This window comes from Salvia splendens, chromosome 2 (genome assembly GCF_004379255.2).
Source record: "Salvia splendens isolate huo1 chromosome 2, SspV2, whole genome shotgun sequence".
NCBI classification, from domain to species: domain Eukaryota; kingdom Viridiplantae; phylum Streptophyta; class Magnoliopsida; order Lamiales; family Lamiaceae; genus Salvia; species Salvia splendens.
In genome coordinates this window covers 40,739,657-40,756,173 of record NC_056033.1, presented here as the reverse complement: position 1 = coordinate 40,756,173, position 16,517 = coordinate 40,739,657, and the positions used below count along the sequence as shown (strand labels likewise).

At 38.3% G+C, this 16,517-nt stretch overlaps 6 protein-coding genes across 6 annotated transcripts; 3 read left to right on the top strand and 3 right to left on the bottom strand.

The window, feature by feature from the left end:
- The first annotated feature begins 1,724 nt into the window (after nt 1-1,724).
- On the top strand, nt 1,725-4,650 carry LOC121792852 (14-3-3-like protein C). The gene is made up of 4 exons (XM_042190972.1): nt 1,725-2,323; nt 3,708-3,830; nt 3,968-4,084; nt 4,315-4,650. The coding sequence occupies exons 1-4, from the start codon at nt 2,225-2,227 to the stop codon at nt 4,375-4,377; spliced, it is 402 nt and encodes a 133-aa protein (XP_042046906.1). The 5' UTR covers nt 1,725-2,224; the 3' UTR covers nt 4,378-4,650.
- LOC121779917 (14-3-3-like protein) lies at nt 1,847-2,218 on the top strand. The gene has a single exon (XM_042177387.1). It carries the CDS (start codon nt 1,847-1,849, stop codon nt 2,216-2,218), a length of 372 nt encoding a protein of 123 aa, XP_042033321.1.
- A 1,354-nt stretch (nt 4,651-6,004) lies between the features above and the next one.
- LOC121792851 (VQ motif-containing protein 9-like) lies at nt 6,005-8,632 on the bottom strand. Its single transcript, XM_042190971.1, has 2 exons — nt 7,551-8,632; nt 6,005-6,491 (listed from the first exon to the last, which is right to left on the bottom strand). Exon 1 carries the CDS (start codon nt 8,453-8,455, stop codon nt 7,583-7,585), a length of 873 nt encoding a protein of 290 aa, XP_042046905.1. The 5' UTR covers nt 8,456-8,632; the 3' UTR covers nt 6,005-6,491; nt 7,551-7,582.
- Nucleotides 8,633-9,750: 1,118 nt separating this feature from the next.
- Nucleotides 9,751-12,218, top strand: LOC121792849 (26S proteasome non-ATPase regulatory subunit 14 homolog). Its single transcript, XM_042190970.1, has 6 exons — nt 9,751-9,958; nt 10,068-10,245; nt 10,840-10,921; nt 11,271-11,447; nt 11,525-11,692; nt 11,844-12,218. Exons 1-6 carry the CDS (start codon nt 9,817-9,819, stop codon nt 12,033-12,035), a joined length of 939 nt encoding a protein of 312 aa, XP_042046904.1. The 5' UTR covers nt 9,751-9,816; the 3' UTR covers nt 12,036-12,218.
- A 13-nt stretch (nt 12,219-12,231) lies between these two features.
- Nucleotides 12,232-14,221, bottom strand: LOC121792848 (probable carboxylesterase 2). Its single transcript, XM_042190969.1, has 2 exons — nt 14,015-14,221; nt 12,232-13,931 (listed from the first exon to the last, which is right to left on the bottom strand). Exon 2 carries the CDS (start codon nt 13,444-13,446, stop codon nt 12,292-12,294), a length of 1,155 nt encoding a protein of 384 aa, XP_042046903.1. The 5' UTR covers nt 13,447-13,931; nt 14,015-14,221; the 3' UTR covers nt 12,232-12,291.
- Nucleotides 14,222-14,768: 547 nt separating this feature from the next.
- LOC121792847 (diphthamide biosynthesis protein 4-like) lies at nt 14,769-16,515 on the bottom strand. The gene is made up of 2 exons (XM_042190968.1): nt 15,987-16,515; nt 14,769-15,472 (listed from the first exon to the last, which is right to left on the bottom strand). Exon 2 carries the CDS (start codon nt 15,467-15,469, stop codon nt 14,945-14,947), a length of 525 nt encoding a protein of 174 aa, XP_042046902.1. The 5' UTR covers nt 15,470-15,472; nt 15,987-16,515; the 3' UTR covers nt 14,769-14,944.
- Nucleotides 16,516-16,517: the final 2 nt, after the last annotated feature.

The following is a 16,517-nucleotide window of genomic DNA, read 5'->3' as shown; positions in this document are numbered from 1 at the left end:
ATCTATTGACCATTTGGTTAAGAATGAATAAGTGACCAAACCCTTAGTTATTTTTTGAGCTTTTAATTTATGGAGTACTATATTTTAAAATGATGCTCGTATTGATTTTCAAAATTTGATAGGAATAAGGGCCCAATTGATACTACAGTTTGGGTTTTGGAAGGTATTCATGGGCTTTTGTAACACAATATGGGTTTTCATGTACTAACTTTATCCATTACTAAGACCATTCTTGATATGATAAAATGGGTTAAGGAATAAATTGAATAAATTTTAGAACAGAATAAAAATGAAATGGTATCCTTCTAATAGTGATAATAGTCCTTGTAATGTTTGCAGTGAACAATAGTCTTATAATTATGGACGAATGGCGTATTATTCGTGAAGGAATTAAAAAGATATATAAGGAATAAATATGAGAATATATAATGAAAATGGATCAGTATCATTCCATTTCATTCCGTTCTCTTTTTTGGTAGTTAGTGATAGAGGGAACATCATTTTTAGTCCACGAACTTTGCCAAAGTATCATTTTAGGTCCGTAAACTTTGAAAATATCATTTTAGGTCCGTGAACTTTGAGTTAGTATCATTTGAGGTACTTTTTACTATTTTCAAGTTTTTTTGGACGAAAATACCCTCAATACCTTAAAGTGTATATATTTTTAATAAATGTATTATATACTCATATTTTTTTATAAATATCTTTACAATATATTTTTGACAAATTTTCTAAATATAATTTGACCTTAAATATTATCACTTAATTTTGTGACATGCAAGTAAAATTGCTTCTTCAATTTTTTATATTAATTTTTTTTAAAAATTGAATAAAGAACTTTCTTTAATAATAAAAAATAGAATAAAGATCTTTTTTATAAATATCTTTACAATATATTTTTGACAAATTTTCTAAATATAATTTGACCTTAAATATTACCACTTAATTTTGTGACATGCAAGTAAAATTGCTTCTTCAATTTTTATATTAATTTTTTTTTAAAATTGAATAAAGAACTTTCTTTAATAATAAAAAATTGAATAAAGATCTTTTTATAAATATCTTTACAATATATTTTTGACAAATTTTCTAAATATAATTTGACCTTCAATATTATCATTTAATTTTGTGACATGCCAGAAAAGATCTTTATTCAATTTTTTATTACTAAAGAAAAGTTCTTTATTCAATTTTTAAAAAATTAATATAAAAAATTGAAGAAGCAATTTTACTTGCATGTCACAAAATTAAGTGATAATATTTAAGGTCAAATTATATTTAGAAAATTTGTCAAAAATATATTGTAAAGATATTTATAAAAAATTATGAGTATATGATAAATTTATTAAAAATATAGTATTGAGGGTATTTTTGTCCAAAAAAACTTGGAAATAGTAAAAAGTACCTCAAATGATACTAAATCAAAGTTCACGGACCTAAAATGATATTTTCAAAGTTCACGGACCTAAAATGATACTTTGACAAAGTTCGTGGACCAAAAATGATGTTCCTCTCTTTTTCAATTCATTTTCCTTTTATGTTTCTTAAAGCTGGACAATTATGAAAGGATAGTGTAGATACAAAAGACGTAACCAAAATTGATCAAAATTGGTGATGAATTTGTGAGTGTGAGAGGGCCCACAGCACATCATTGGTAGCACCGCGTCCCCAGCAAGTGTATCTCCAGCTCACGAAAATCCTCAATTCCCTCTATTCCTCTCATTTCAAAACCACTTCCCCCTCTTTTCCATTTTAGTCTTTCCTGTAAAAAACACACACACAAACACTTTCTCTCTCTCCCCCCACACAACGCGTTCCAGATCGAGGACCAAATCCTAATCCATCCATGGCGCCGCGCGAGGAGAATGTCTACATGGCCAAGCTGGCCGAGCAGGCAGAGCGCTACGAGGAGATGGTGGAGTACATGGAGAAGGTCTCCGCCTCCCTCGAGGACAAGGAGGAGCTCTCCGTCGAGGAGCGCAACCTCCTCTCCGTCGCCTATAAGAACGTCATCGGCGCTCGCCGCGCCTCCTGGCGGATCATCTCCTCCATCGAGCAGAAGGAGGAGTCCCGAGGCAATGAGGACCACGTCTCCACCATCAAGGACTACAGATCTAAGATCGAGGCCGAGCTCTCCAAAATCTGTGAGGGAATCCTCAAGCTGCTCGACGATCGCCTCATTCCGTCCGCCGGAAACGGCGATTCGAAGGTTTTCTAACTGAAGATGAAAGGCGATTACCATAGATATCTGGCTGAGTTTAAGACTGCTGATGAGAGGAAAGACGCTGCTGAGAGCACTCTCAACGCTTACAAGGCTGCTCAGGTTTGGTTCCCCATTTACTTGTATTACTCCTATTATACTACTACTAGTATTATTTTTTACTTTCTTCACCGCTTTTTTGGTCAATGTTTTGTTGCCTAGATCAGGTGCAGATTTGCTATGTATACCACACTGATTTCTACACCTACGCATATCGTTGATTTTATTGTTCTTCTATGTTAATCGTGGTTTAGTCTAAAAGGTATGTATCTAATTGGTATGACTCTTTCGGAACAACATGACCACCCACTGAAGATGTATGCTTGGCCATTTCTTGTCATTTTGATTAAAAAAACGTAGCATCTTATTTGTTGATAAAGGATGGAATGGGCATAGGAAAATCAAAGAGCTGTTAGCATCATAGCAGACTAACCTCTATGTGAAACGATCAAGTGCTTATTATTTCTGCAATATTTGTGGACATGGCAAACCTGTCATAGTTTGGATTAAGTTGGAATTGGAGCAGTATTCTGTAATAATACTCCGTAATTAGAGCTTCCAAGACTTTAACTCCTCATTGAGGTGATGGTTCCTTGCTCCTGGGTGCATTTCTAAGGATGAAGAAAAGAAATAGTGCCAAACTATAGCCAACAACCATGGTCACTCCCACTTTACTATGCCATCACAAAAAAAGAGACATCAAGTTTTCTGGTCTGGTGAACGTTATAGTGCATCCGCTAGGCTGATTGTAAATTAAAATGCTGGCTATGCTGTTCTTTTCTCATGCTAGAAATCTAAGCAAGACTGATTTCTGACAAGAAGTTAGTGAAGAATGGTTGATCAGAGTTGGCTACATAAAATTTCATGATTATAATCTATGTGGAACTGCGAGATGTCATATTCATTAAGTAAACATATCAGTGATTGAAATATTGATTGCAAAACATAATTGCTTTGATATTTTATTTGTGGAAGTTCCAATACAGTGACTACTACATAGTGCATTTCATTGCTTACTTCTCAAATGAGACTGTATAATCCCAAACTTCCTGGTAGCATATGGAGTTTTGGGTGTTTTATGTTTAATCAGTAAGCTGAACCTGCGATTTTCATCAATCATCTTAAGGCAGCTTCTGCTCTGTTTTTTCTGTATAAAGAGTTTCTAATAAAGTAAAATAGTCTAGACAGGGACATATTTATCTGTAGTGCTTTGAGATCAAAACAATATGTTTTTTACCTTGTTTTGTCTGGGTATATGTTATAAACGTTATGTCAAATGTGCTGCTATGGCGTTCAATTCAACTGGATTAACTGTTTAATAGTAGTAATAGTTAAACAGTAGATTAAAATGGTTATGTCGTCTATATAGTAATAGCAATTATTTATTTATCTCTTTCCATTTTCTGCAGAGATCCAAAGTTTATTTCTTATGATATGCTCTTCGCAGGACATTGCTAACACAGAGCTTGCTCCTACACATCCAATTCGATTGGGATTGGCACTGAACTTCTCTGTTTTCTACTATGAGATCTTGAACTCTCCTGACCGTGCTTGTAACCTTGCCAAACAGGTAAAAAATTTCACATATATCATGTCATTGTGATACACAGACGAGTCTGTAGTTATCTTCTGTGTCCTGTGATGATCCTATACTTGCATAGATACATACTGTCTACGCATATTAACGTCCCGCTGTATAACTCTCAGGCATTTGACGAGGCCATTGCTGAGTTGGATACCCTTGGCGAGGAGTCCTACAAAGATAGCACTTTGATCATGCAACTTCTTCGAGACAACCTCACCTTGTGGACCTCTGACATGCAGGTATTGTTTCCTCTAAATTCCTCAATCAACAATCATATTGTTATCTTATCTATGTTAAATAGCTCTGATGAGGTATCAAACTTTTACCAGAAATGATGAGGTATCATGCACAATTATCCACACAATTTGAAATTGACTAATTATCTTAGCTACTATTTGCCAATTACCAAGTTGCAATATACATAAAATTGTGTGCAAATGTGTATAGTGATAATTGGAGTTTGATGCAGGATGATGGAGCCGATGATATTAAGGAAGCTCCTAAACCTGAGGAAGCAGCAGCTCCACAATGAGGATGAGAGTCTTCACTCCTATTTTTTTTTCTTCTATTTAATCCTCTGTTTTAAAGCCTGGCATATTTTTGGGTCTTCATGTTATCACTACTGAATGGTGCTATATGTTCGCCTACTCTCTACTTGTGCCAAGTTCTTTGTTTCGACTTTTAAACAAATACTTATCCGACGTCATATTTTGCAGGAGGCTATATCAAATTGGCTTATTTCTTGCAGAATTATGTTATGTCCTGCAATGTGAAATAAAGACTAAAGGCCCATTTCAGTCCTTAACATATTGTGATTTTATTATTTTGGTCTAAAACATTATCTTTTGAATTATTCGGTCTCTCACAAATAAAAACGGGTCATATTTGGTCTGAATTTAATGGAACTGTTAAAATTTAATAGTCAACGGATTTTAATTACATTTTGACCGAATTAAGTTAATAAATATTATGTTTTATTAATGTATAATATCTAATTAACCCAAACCTAAAATTATATCAAATGAACTGACGCCTCACAATTCCTACACTCAATCGCGCCCCTTCGGAGGTGGTGGTGGAGGAGGCGCAACCACCTTAGATTTTTCCGGAGGCGGTGGCGGAGGAGGCGCAACGACCTTGGATTTCGCCGGAGGCGATGGCGGAGGCGGAATGTTGGAAATCTCCGCCAATGCGCGGTCAGCTGAATCAGAAAGAGAGGCGCGCAGGATCGAATCGCGATCAACACTTCGGAAGTTTCGGGAATCTCCTCGGAATCGAAGCGGGAACTCCGAGGCCGCTCGACGTTCTCTGCCGCGCCTCCAAGGTCGTCCTTCTTCACGCTCGCGACGGAATCGAAGAAATTCGAGGCAATGTTACTCCGCGTGACGCATTTTCGCAAAACCTTGGCAGTGAAATTGGATTTGTGGTAGTTATTGGTGAAATCGACGAGCTTCGGCGGAGAAGACGAAGAAGACAACGCCGTTTCCTCGTGCTCGGCGACCGCCCGTTTAATATCGCACAATTCGGCCTGCATGTATTTGATCTTCTCTTCGTATTTCTGATTCTGGTTGGTCAATTCCATGTGCAGAAACTCGTTCTCGTTCCTCAGCCGCTCATTCTCCACCTCCAGGCACTCGATCTTCTTCCCAAACCGCTCAATTTCACAATCCTTGGTGGAAATCTCGCTCTCCAGCATCGGCAGGATCGCGACGGACTCCTTGAGCATCTTTTGCTCGAGGAGCTGGATGCGATTAAGTGTAGGAATTGTGAGGCGTCGGTTCATTTGATATAATTTCGTTAAATCATTTTATGTTTAATTTATTTTTGTAATAATTATTATATACTAAAAATTTGTAATTTTTTAGGTTTGGGTTAATTAGATATTAGATATTAATAAAACATAATTATTAACTTAATCCGGTCAAAATGTAATTAAAATCCGTTGACTGTTAAATTTTAACAGTTCCGTCAAATTCGGACCAAATGTGATCCGTTTTAATTTATGAGGGACCGAATAATTCAAAAGATAATGTTTTGGACCAAAATCGTAAAATCGCAATATGTTAAGGACTAAAATGGGACTTGTATGAAATAAAACATGAGGTCCTAAATGTTCAAGTTTGCCCCAAGGGAGCCTGATGAATATGGCCAGATTTCGGTCCAATCAATACTCACATAATCTAACTCTTTTCCATCCAAAACATGTAACATTGCAAAATCAGAATGAAATATACATGTACGTTACTGTGTAGTGAATGAGTTTTTCAAATTATACAAGCTAGAATGGATTTAGCCAAAAAAAAAACAGAAAAGAGGTGAAACGAAAGTTAAACCTAGTAACGCAACCAGATTTCATACACATTCGTTCCATCTGACTATCTTAAACAAAGATCTTTGCATATACAGATTTCTCACACTACTACATAGGTCATTGCAGGTTCTGCATTTACATGAGTTTCCTAGCAAATAGCAAGGGCCCGAGGAGTCGAGCCCCCCTTTGCTTTGCAACAATGACCCATCCCACAGCCTTCTCACCCGATCGGTACCAAGCCACTTCTCGTACTCCATAATCTAATTTACATCACCACTCTCTTATGCGAAAAGGTGTAAGCTCAGAGCTCCCCTTTGGGGGCAACTATTGCCAATCTGAAGACATCCCAACAACAAATGTGGCAGTCTTATAACTAACTAGAATTGATTAATCAAAGATTTATTGTAATGCTGAAGACTCCCAAGAAAAGACCACCTAGACATGGTCTCTTCGATATATACATTATAAGTAGTTCAGATCAAAGAATCACGTTAATATTGTTCATCTAAACTAAGTCCCACAACAAAATTTGTTACTAGTATCATACTTCAAACCCTTCATTTTTATATTACATCAAGCATATAATGACTGAAGCTTGTAACTATTGTTCCAACAAAAATGGAAGGTCCGCTCAACTCTACGCATATACTATATGAATTTCCTAAGCACAACCACCTCATAGTTAGGAATCGAGTGGACATGTAACTCATGTAACCATTGAATGAAAAGGCTTCTGACTCTCTAGCCTCTACAAGAAATGGTGTTTCATAATGTTCATCAACAAGCATGACTACAAAAAGTTCTACATGTTCATCAACAAGCATTACTTGCGACACTTTGACAGCCCAAGTCAATAAATTTCATAAATTCTACATGTTCATTGAACTCTAGCAATGCTATTATATATATATTTTGCAAGGTCTGAAGAAATAATTCTGTAAATCCTATACAAACAATAGATAACCATTACACAGTGAAATCACCCCAACCTTATGAACCAAAAAAACAAGGTATGTTTATGTCCATTATCTACATTCATGAAGTAGCTTATATAAACCTAAAATGATTCAAAACTCGAAACCTAAAACTAAAAGTTCAAGAAAAAAAGTCCGTAACAAATGAAATGAATGAAAAGGGAAATATTAAAACTGAATTCAATGGATTCTACAAAAATGTAAACTGGGAAAGACAAATACACCTTAACTTCCTTTGCCTTCACAGTTCACAGTTCATGTAAAGAACAAACAATAATCCTTTTTCCACTGTAAATACAACGATTCCTTTCTCTATCATACCTCAAAACCATGTACATATATAATATTACTACCATCAAAATATGTTACTACCATCAAAATCTAAACAAGAAGAAGCTGTAGAAACCCTAAATCACTTACCTTTTTTTTTTTCTTACAATTAGAGAATCCCCTCACATCCCCTTGGACAGGGGCAGAGTCGGTGATAATGGCAGCTGCTGCACTCCCAATTGGGCAGTCGGCGAAAACAGGGTTCCGTATGGAGACTTCGGCGAAGGAATGCACCCAAATGGCAGCGGCGACAAAGGCAGTGAAGGAAACGGAGGCATGGAAGAAAAAGACGCCGCGAAATTCGGCTGCTGCGGTGGTGGAAGCGCCGATTGCTGCGGCGGAGCGGTAGAGGAAATGTATGAGCTCTGCAAAAAACGCATGTATGCAGAGACCGGCGACTCGGATTGGGGAATTAGGGCTTCAGGCCGATGAGCAGAAGGCCAATTAGACGAAGAAGCTGAAGCTGAAGCCGAGCTATGGAAAAACCGCATGTAGGCGGAAATCGGGGACTCCGCCGCCGGGTGAACGGACGGCAGCGGCGGCAGAGGCGTCAACGGCTGCTGGACGCCGCTAATTTGGGGGCGATTGACGATTTGAGCGAGGGGAGGGGGGCGAATCCTCTGCAGGCGCGAGCTCGGCGGCCTTGGCTGCGGCGCCGCCGGTGCAGCCGGCGCCGGTAACCGCTCGTGCGCCGGCGAGCCGGTGAGCTTCTGAACGACGTCTCGGAAATCGTTTTTGTTGATGTTGTAGACCGGCGGCTGCTGCGATTGGGTCGAATTAGGGTCCAGAATCGAAACTGCGGAGGCGGAAGGCGGCGGTAGCGCCGCCGCGGGAGGCGGAGGGAGGGGTTTCCGGATAGGTTTAGCAATTTTGTGGGAATTTCTGCTTACATGGTTGAGATAGGCATCTCTGTTGCTGGCTGAGCTGCTGCTTCCACTGTTACTGTAAGATGCGGAAGAAGCTGAATCGTCGCCGATAAATCCTCCTTTTTCCATCTCCTCCTTCGCAGCCGCATAAACACTCGATTTTCCTCTCTCTATTTGAAGAATTTGTGGGGAATCTGTGTCGCTAAATGCGAAGTTAATATCGCAGAGAATATTAGGTTTAGTGTTCTTCGGGAAGGGGCGAGTGTGCAGTGATTGTTGTACTAAGCGCTACGTGGGAGGTACATTGTTTTTATCCTTGATTGGCTTTGGGTCCACCGACATTTTAACGTATTGTTTTTTCGGTTTTTGACTAAGGTTGCTTTTCATGGCATAATCCATTAACTATATTCTTTTCCATTTTCGATAAATGGAATATAATGGCCTTTTTTGAATCTATTAATTTGATTTTCACCTTTTAAAATGTTTATTTACAAAAGGCGCCAACTTATGTTTTACGGATAGTAATTTTACACAGTTTAAACACATTCATAATATGTTGGGAAGAAAAAGAAATTATGAATCTATCTCGATCTTTGTTTATTTTATCAAATTTATGTCAACCTTATATATTAGCAATTTTATCTCCATCATTTAATAATTGTATCAATTTTTATCTTCGGAATTCATTCCGTCGGTGGAAATTGGAATCATGACATAATTGTGTCGGAAGATAATCTATTATTTCTATCTAAAAAATGAATACTATTTTTTTTCTTTTCATAAATTGAAATAATCTGAATTTATTAAATTGAAATAATTTGTCTAGAGTCACATAAAAAATATCCATAAAAAAGAGAAGTTTCTAGAAAGCATAGATGAATAGTAAATATACTAAATATCTTTAGAAGGTAATAAATTTAGAGCATACGTACTAATTTAATTTCTGAGGAAAATCACTTAAAAGCTATTGAGTAGTACACAAAATAAGAGTTCTGCCAAATGAGGCTATATTTTATGAAAGATATAAAACATGACAGTTCGAATCCATGATTTAAAATTCATATAATGGGCCCAAATTAATTAAAAAAGCCCAATGGGCCGATATTTTATCAAGTATATAAAATATGATCATTTCAAATTTCAGTTCATATTGTGGATTCAAATAATTTGCTCTATTTACATGGGATGAGATCGAAATCCTAACCTTATACTTTAAGAACGAGATGCCGTTTAATTTGAATTGGGCACTTGCTTTTCATCTAAAGAAAAGGGGTGTAGAAAAAAATTCATCTAAACGTGAATTTATAACATAAAAAAAATTCAGAAAATATTCATATCTTTGGCCAGAATCGGAATTAGATAAAAATATAAGGGCATCATTGCAAAGCCTCTACCTTGTTTCCAAAGAAAGCATATTAGTACTTCAAAACTCTCTCCTCCAGCAAAATTATTTGCAATCGGAAAAGAGATATTTTCTTCTGAATTGAAAAATGGCGGGCATGGAGAGACTTCACCGAATGTTCGCCGGCGCCGGAGGAGCCCTCGGCCACCCGCCGCCGGACTCCCCGACTCTCGACTCATCCGAACAAGTCTACATTTCGTCTTTAGCTCTTCTCAAAATGCTCAAACACGGTAAATCTAGGGTTTCTATTAGGATCGTAAATTGATTCAATTATCATGCGCTTTCTCTTCCATCGATGATTTAGTTAGGGTTTATGATGTTTGTTGTCAATTGTTGCAGGTAGAGCGGGGGTGCCGATGGAGGTGATGGGGCTGATGCTGGGGGAATTTGTGGACGAGTACACGGTGCGTGTGGTGGACGTCTTCGCGATGCCGCAGAGTGGAACCGGTGTCAGTGTCGAGGCCGTCGATCACGTTTTCCAGACTAATATGCTTGATATGCTGAAGCAGACCGGCAGGTAAAATTATTCGTGATCTTGATTCAATGTTAGAAAATAGTTGCAGTTGTGGTTAGTTATATAGCTGTAGTATGATCTACAGCTTTCTCATTAGTCTTTCTTGAGCTGCAGTGTTACTTTATTTTTTTTGTCATTCCCTGTTGTATGCTTGGATATACTATGTTTCTGCAATAAGCGTCTCGGTTGTTTATTGCTAAAATTACAGATTTTCAGAATATGGTGCCGTGAAAACATGATAATATGGCTGAGATTGAATACTTTTGTGATAGGATTTCAGACCCTAAAGCAATCATTTTCATTTATATCTTCTATAGACATTTAGTAGGGAAAAGAAGATATCTTTTCTAATTTGTTCCGAATAAAAATTTGACTGCTATGTGCTATCTGAAGTGTTGGGTATTAGTTTATTAATATTCATCAAGAGTATCATTTTGATACTATGTTTCTTTGTGTTGGTTCCGTTCATACTTCATACTGGATATCCTTTTTCTGAACTTTACATATTTAAAAGAAATTTCCTTTTACTTCATAGCTTAGTTTAATGTAATTTGTTGTCCCTTGATAATGAAGCATGTACTGTTTCCTATATTGCAGACCTGAGATGGTGGTTGGCTGGTACCACTCACATCCTGGCTTTGGATGTTGGCTTTCGGGTGTTGACATTAACACTCAGCAGGTTGTCATTTTTCCACATTAGTCTCTGTTGGTCGAAAATATTATTAATTTCAATTAGGCCAAGTATATCTTAGGACTTGGGGGGTGGTTATTGCTTACAAATTGTTGTGCTTATGATCTTTATTTTTGCATTTTGATGTATGCAATATTTTACCCTGGATGCACCTTATGCTCTATTTCTGGAAAGTGGAAAGGGGATCACACATTGAACCATTAGCACAAACATTCTGTATCCTACTTCTCATGTATCATGTGTTGTTCTACCTCTAGGGTGTCATGACTCATTCAGTCAAGTTTTTTTAACTGCAAGTGTGCGCTCAATCTGACTAACTGATGTAATTATGATGCAGAGCTTTGAAGCTCTGAACCAGAGGGCAGTAGCTGTAGTGGTAGATCCAATTCAGAGTGTGAAAGGAAAGGTGGTCATTGATGCCTTCCGCCTCATTAACCCTCAAACAATGATGCTGGGTCAAGAGCCACGACAAACCACATCTAATGTGGGTCACCTCAATAAACCATCTATCCAGGTAAATTTTGAAGCTCAGTGTCTTCCACTAAAATTGTCTTACAATCAGTGTCTAATTTTGATTTGATCCCTCGCCAGGCTTTGATTCATGGGTTGAACAGGCATTATTACTCCATAGCCATAAATTACCGAAAGAATGAACTTGAGGAGAAGATGCTCCTCAATCTTCACAAAAAGAAATGGACTGATGGACTGACCCTCCAGCGGTTTGACACACACTCCAAAACAAATGAGCAGACAGTCCAGGTATACTATTCAATTTCTTCGATTTGGATTATATGTTGTTTGAAGGGATCAAGATTCAAGAAATAGGACTAATGCTTGCACATCTAGAATGCCATGCATTTTCGCTTTCTTGTTCTAATGTAATTTATGTATCATTTGTCTACGAAAACAGGAGATGCTAAATCTAGCGATCAAGTACAATAAAGCGGTCCAGGAGGAGGACGAGCTGCCACCTGAGAAACTAGCAATTGCCAACGTGGGAAAGCAAGACGCCAAGAAGCATCTCGAGGAGCACGTCTCAAACTTGATGTCTTCAAACATAGTTCAAACTTTGGGGACTATGCTGGACACTGTTGTTTTCTAGATTTTGGAGTTGAGAGTCATACGAAACAACCGTTTCTTCAGAGAATGTATGCATCTGTTTCTATTCTCCTCGACCTGATATAGACTCTGGTTTCATGCAACAGAGTAATTACTTCTAAAATAGTTTCTACTTTTACATTGTTTGTACCTTCGCTCATTTTGTATTCATATCAAATTTCTGGTATTTGTTTCTGCAATTTATTGAATTCAAATCTCATTACTCCAAAATCAAAGTACAATTTCACTGCTATTTTCTATCATTGAAAAGCCATAGGAGGCAAATCCATCTTGAAGAATTCAGCAATTTTTTTCAATCTTTGTTTGGCCTTTTCACCTTCCAACTCATCCAGATGAAAGCAATGATCCTCGCCTTGTGTTTCGTGGATCTCGACCGCACCCAACCACCCGCTCCGAGCCAACGCTTGAAAGTAAAGCCACCCTCTATCCTTCAAAATATCCTTATCAGCCACAGTAACCAGCACCCTCCAGCATCCAAGCCCAGCCAAGCTCACCCCGCCCGTTGCCACCGGGTTGATCCATGGGTCGTCTATTGGGCACGATGGGCAAACCACATTCCACAGCTGGTCCACGTATGCCTTCTTTTCCACGTCCAACCCCTCCGACCCGATAGGATCCGAACCCCAAAAATATGGGTCGATCAGCACAGCCCCCCGAATTCCCACATTAAGCCCTCCATTTGGGTGACCTGCAGCCATAGCAAGGTTATGAACTATGTTCCCTCCAGCGCTGTCACCGGCAAGAAAGACGCGCTGGAAGTCGGCATGGTGGTTCAGCATGAGCTCGGGGCCATCACCGTTGCAGTGGGAAGCCACCCAGTGTAGTGCAGCCCATGAATCTTCGTATGCTACCGGGAGATGATACTCGGGAGCCCTTCTGTAGTGAACAGAGACCGCGATGACTCGGGACTCATGCACAAGGGCGTTTAGGAAATTGTGGTAGAGTGGAGTGGAGGGGGTGTGCACAAGAAATGCACCTCCATGGTAGTATACTAGAATATGCAGTTTCTCATTGGTGCTGTTGAGTTTTGGGAGATAGATTCTTACATAGACTTCTGTTTCTGGGACAATGTCTGTGACATCTTTCGATGAAACGCCGGTGTCTGGATCAACACCTGCAGGAATGACGTCTGTGCCTTTCAACCTCTCGACATGGCCGTTTTTGTAGGCTTTGATGTATGGGAGAAACTCGAACTCGAGCTCGGTCTCCGTGTCAGCCATGAGAGAGAGAGAGAGAGTAGTTGTGGTTTTTTGTATGTGTGTTGATAGATAGATAGATAGATAAATAGATAGATAGATATAGTTGATGGAGTGGATATGAATTCTTCCTTGTGTTTTCTCTACACCTTTTTTTGTGGGCAAATGTTGATAGATGTTTTGTGTTTTGGTCCACATTTTACAACTATTGTAGGATAAAACAAAATAAAATAGAAAAAATTCAAATCATATTCAAGCAAAACACTTATGAATATACCATCAATGTACTGTGGCTAGGGCTGCTTAAAAACGGGTTTGGGTATTGATTATTTCACCAACTGACCAACCCGACCGATACTTGTGGCGACTCTGGCGCTCTTCCTCCACGACCACGAATCCGATGGTGACTTCAGTGGAGGAGGCAGCAAAATGGCCTTCTTGGAGAGGCCAAACGGCCACCTTTCATCCTGCAAAAGCTCTAGAATAACAACCGATTGCTTGCTCAAATCTCGATATCCGGTATCGTTCCAGCTCAAGGATCGTGAGAAACGCTTCTTGACCGAGAAAAATGCGTTGTAGCTTGTAGCACTCGAACATCTACAAAGCCGAGTAGCTGCCCCAAAAGAAGACCTGCGCTTGCATTTGGACTCCATGTATTTGCTCATGACTGCTGACACGAATACCTGCAATGAGTTTTCGAAGAAAAACAAGCTACTTAGCAACACAGAGAAACGGAGAAGCAATGGAGGTGATGATGCCAAGTTACTTCATCTTCTTCATCAAAATCGCAGGCTGCATCTTCTGCTTCGGAGCTCAGCTTCCCGGGAAAAAGAGGGCATTTGGAGAATCTGTCTTTTAGAGCAGAGGAAAGAGATTTGCAGATGATGCAAGGATACCGATAAAACATAGTCGCAACGAGGAAGAATTGTGTGCAAGAATGTATGGTTAATGTTGATAGTTTGTAGATGAAGATTTACAGGCATATAATATATGTATGCATTTTTGTGCATTTCATGTCTGATTATGAGTATTTTCAACGACAGTTAGAAAGGTTGAGTCTTTGGGGTGAAGCCAAAGTTAAAAAAGCAGATAGAAAAGTTTACCAGAAACCAAATTTTCACTCAAATTCTAAACAAAGACTGTTCAAGCACTTTTTATTTTCATTTTCAGTATGTGATCAACGCATATAAATGCTGAATATGTCTATTTACCATAATGAAATAGACCATAATTTTGGAAAAAATTGAAATCTTGCCATATATGAGCATATAAATGTCAAAATTGGGTTTGTTATCTGTAAATCAAACTAATAAATTAATGAATGGAAAGAGGATGTATTGAACTCATAATTCAATATGAATAGAGCACTTTTTATGAATGTCAATTATGTATCGTAAGTCGAGACACGTGGCTCAGCTCGACTCGATCGTTTCAATACATTTACAGCTCAGCTCGGCTCTTACAGCGTGTCAAGCCAAGCAGTAAATGCATGTAAATGACAGCAAGCAGGGAGAATCTCGTGCCAAAATGAAACCCCTTTTTCAATCCAGATAGCAATATGTTTCAACTATAAATAAATCGTACATCAAATAGAGTAAAAATTACATTTTTAACTCAAAACTGTGCTTATATGAATGGATATTGAAAGCAAAATCTACCATCCAACTCATTGATAATAATACAATCAACATTGGCCTCAATCAATGACTAGACGCAGTTTCAGAGAGCACGATCCACACGGAAGAACAATCGATGCTGGCAAAGACGAAGACGAAGGGGAATGCAGCGAAACATCACCTCCAATTCTTTGAACCCGAAATCCCATTTCATCCAATTCACAAGACATAATAGAGAAGAAATCACCACACCTGCATTGATATGACAGTTCGAAGCTGTCTCCATCTTCATCTTCATCTTCTTCTTCTTCCTCGTCTTCGACAACCACCATATCTCCTAAGCGCACGTCTTCTGCAGCTAGAGCTTCCTGTCTCAACGTTCTCAATTCATGGTCGTAGAGGGCCCGTAACCCTGGATCACAGAGCACTCTCCACGCCCTCTGCAACTCAATAAACTCATCCCCTAGGGAACCCACGAGTTTATCTGGATGGAAAGCGATAATGGCAGATCGATAAGTTTTGCGGATTTCTTCTTGGGTTGCATCTTCCTTCACACCAATGGTCTCATAGTGGGATCTGATGCACAAGTTGTGGCTCCTTGTCATGATCTATCAATATCCAAAAACATCCAAGATTGTTCATTGGCAATGAATAATCAACATCAGAATCAAATAAATACCATAAACCTCTAAACCCTAAACTTAACATATGTGTATATTAACCAAGAATTACACCAGATTTTTTTAGCACAGGTTGATCTCTAATGATCAAGTCAATAAAAAGCATCACTGAATCTATAAACGTTTTGATGAGAACATTACCCCAGATTTTACAATTTAATTTGATCAAACATGAGGAAATGCAAATGAGCCAATTTCCTTCATTTTAGCAAGCAGTGAGCCAATTTTTCTAACCTAAACCCCTCACAAAAAAAGATCATGTTTTACACCCAATATTCATTTGAAAGCATTTGATACAGCCATAATTACGCAAAAACGAAAGAAAAAAATCGTCTATTCGAGCCTAATTTGGAAATTTGGGCAAAAAACGGATAATTCTTATTCGAGGATGCATTTATCACAATTCCTTCAAGTATTTCATCAATCAAGCTGTGCGACTTACCTAACGAGATTGTGCCGGCGGCGAGAGGGAATATGGCGGCGCAGAGCGGGGCGGCGTATAGAGAGAAATAGAGCAGCCGAATAGCGAAGATGTGGATGTTTTCCTTTCCTTTGCTTTTAGTATTTTTTTTATTCAAGTAAATTACCAGATCAGCATTTAAATTTGTAATAATATAATTTGAAATTGAAATATGCTTTTTCAAATTGAAATATACTTTTGCATTTGAGTTATTCCATTTCATGTGTCACATTCAGTATCAGAAAATAATAGAAGCAACTTTCAATTGTATAATTAATTACTATCTAATTATTTTTAATTTTCTCTTATGCCCTAGAAAATATACCCATCAATGGGGTGAAAGTTGCTTCAGTCTGATTTGAGATGTTTGGGATCTAGTCTATGATACAAGTTGATTTGTAGTGGTGAGATATGTGTATCTTAGACTAATTCGACCACCGATTATTTGACAAGGTTCTTAAGCGATCAATTAGGACACAAAACTTATTATTGAGCGACAGCTTGGGAACTACA

Bases quoted from the DNA above. Each gene is read 5' to 3' on its own strand.
- LOC121779917 (XM_042177387.1), top strand. From the start codon at position 1,847: ATGGCGCCGCGCGAGGAGAATGTCTACATGGCCAAGCTGGCCGAGCAG.
- LOC121792852 (XM_042190972.1), top strand. From the start codon at position 2,225: ATGAAAGGCGATTACCATAGATATCTGGCTGAGTTTAAGACTGCTGAT. The intron at 2,324-3,707 runs GTTTGGTTCCCC...TGCTCTTCGCAG, and splicing joins ACGCTTACAAGGCTGCTCAG to GACATTGCTAACACAGAGCT. The intron at 4,085-4,314 runs GTATTGTTTCCT...AGTTTGATGCAG, and splicing joins TGTGGACCTCTGACATGCAG to GATGATGGAGCCGATGATAT.
- LOC121792851 (XM_042190971.1), bottom strand. From the start codon at position 8,455: ATGGAAAAAGGAGGATTTATCGGCGACGATTCAGCTTCTTCCGCATCT.
- LOC121792849 (XM_042190970.1), top strand. From the start codon at position 9,817: ATGGCGGGCATGGAGAGACTTCACCGAATGTTCGCCGGCGCCGGAGGA. The intron at 10,246-10,839 runs GTAAAATTATTC...CCTATATTGCAG, and splicing joins ATGCTGAAGCAGACCGGCAG to ACCTGAGATGGTGGTTGGCT. The intron at 11,693-11,843 runs GTATACTATTCA...CTACGAAAACAG, and splicing joins CAAATGAGCAGACAGTCCAG to GAGATGCTAAATCTAGCGAT.
- LOC121792848 (XM_042190969.1), bottom strand. From the start codon at position 13,446: ATGTGGACCAAAACACAAAACATCTATCAACATTTGCCCACAAAAAAA.
- LOC121792847 (XM_042190968.1), bottom strand. From the start codon at position 15,469: ATGACAAGGAGCCACAACTTGTGCATCAGATCCCACTATGAGACCATT.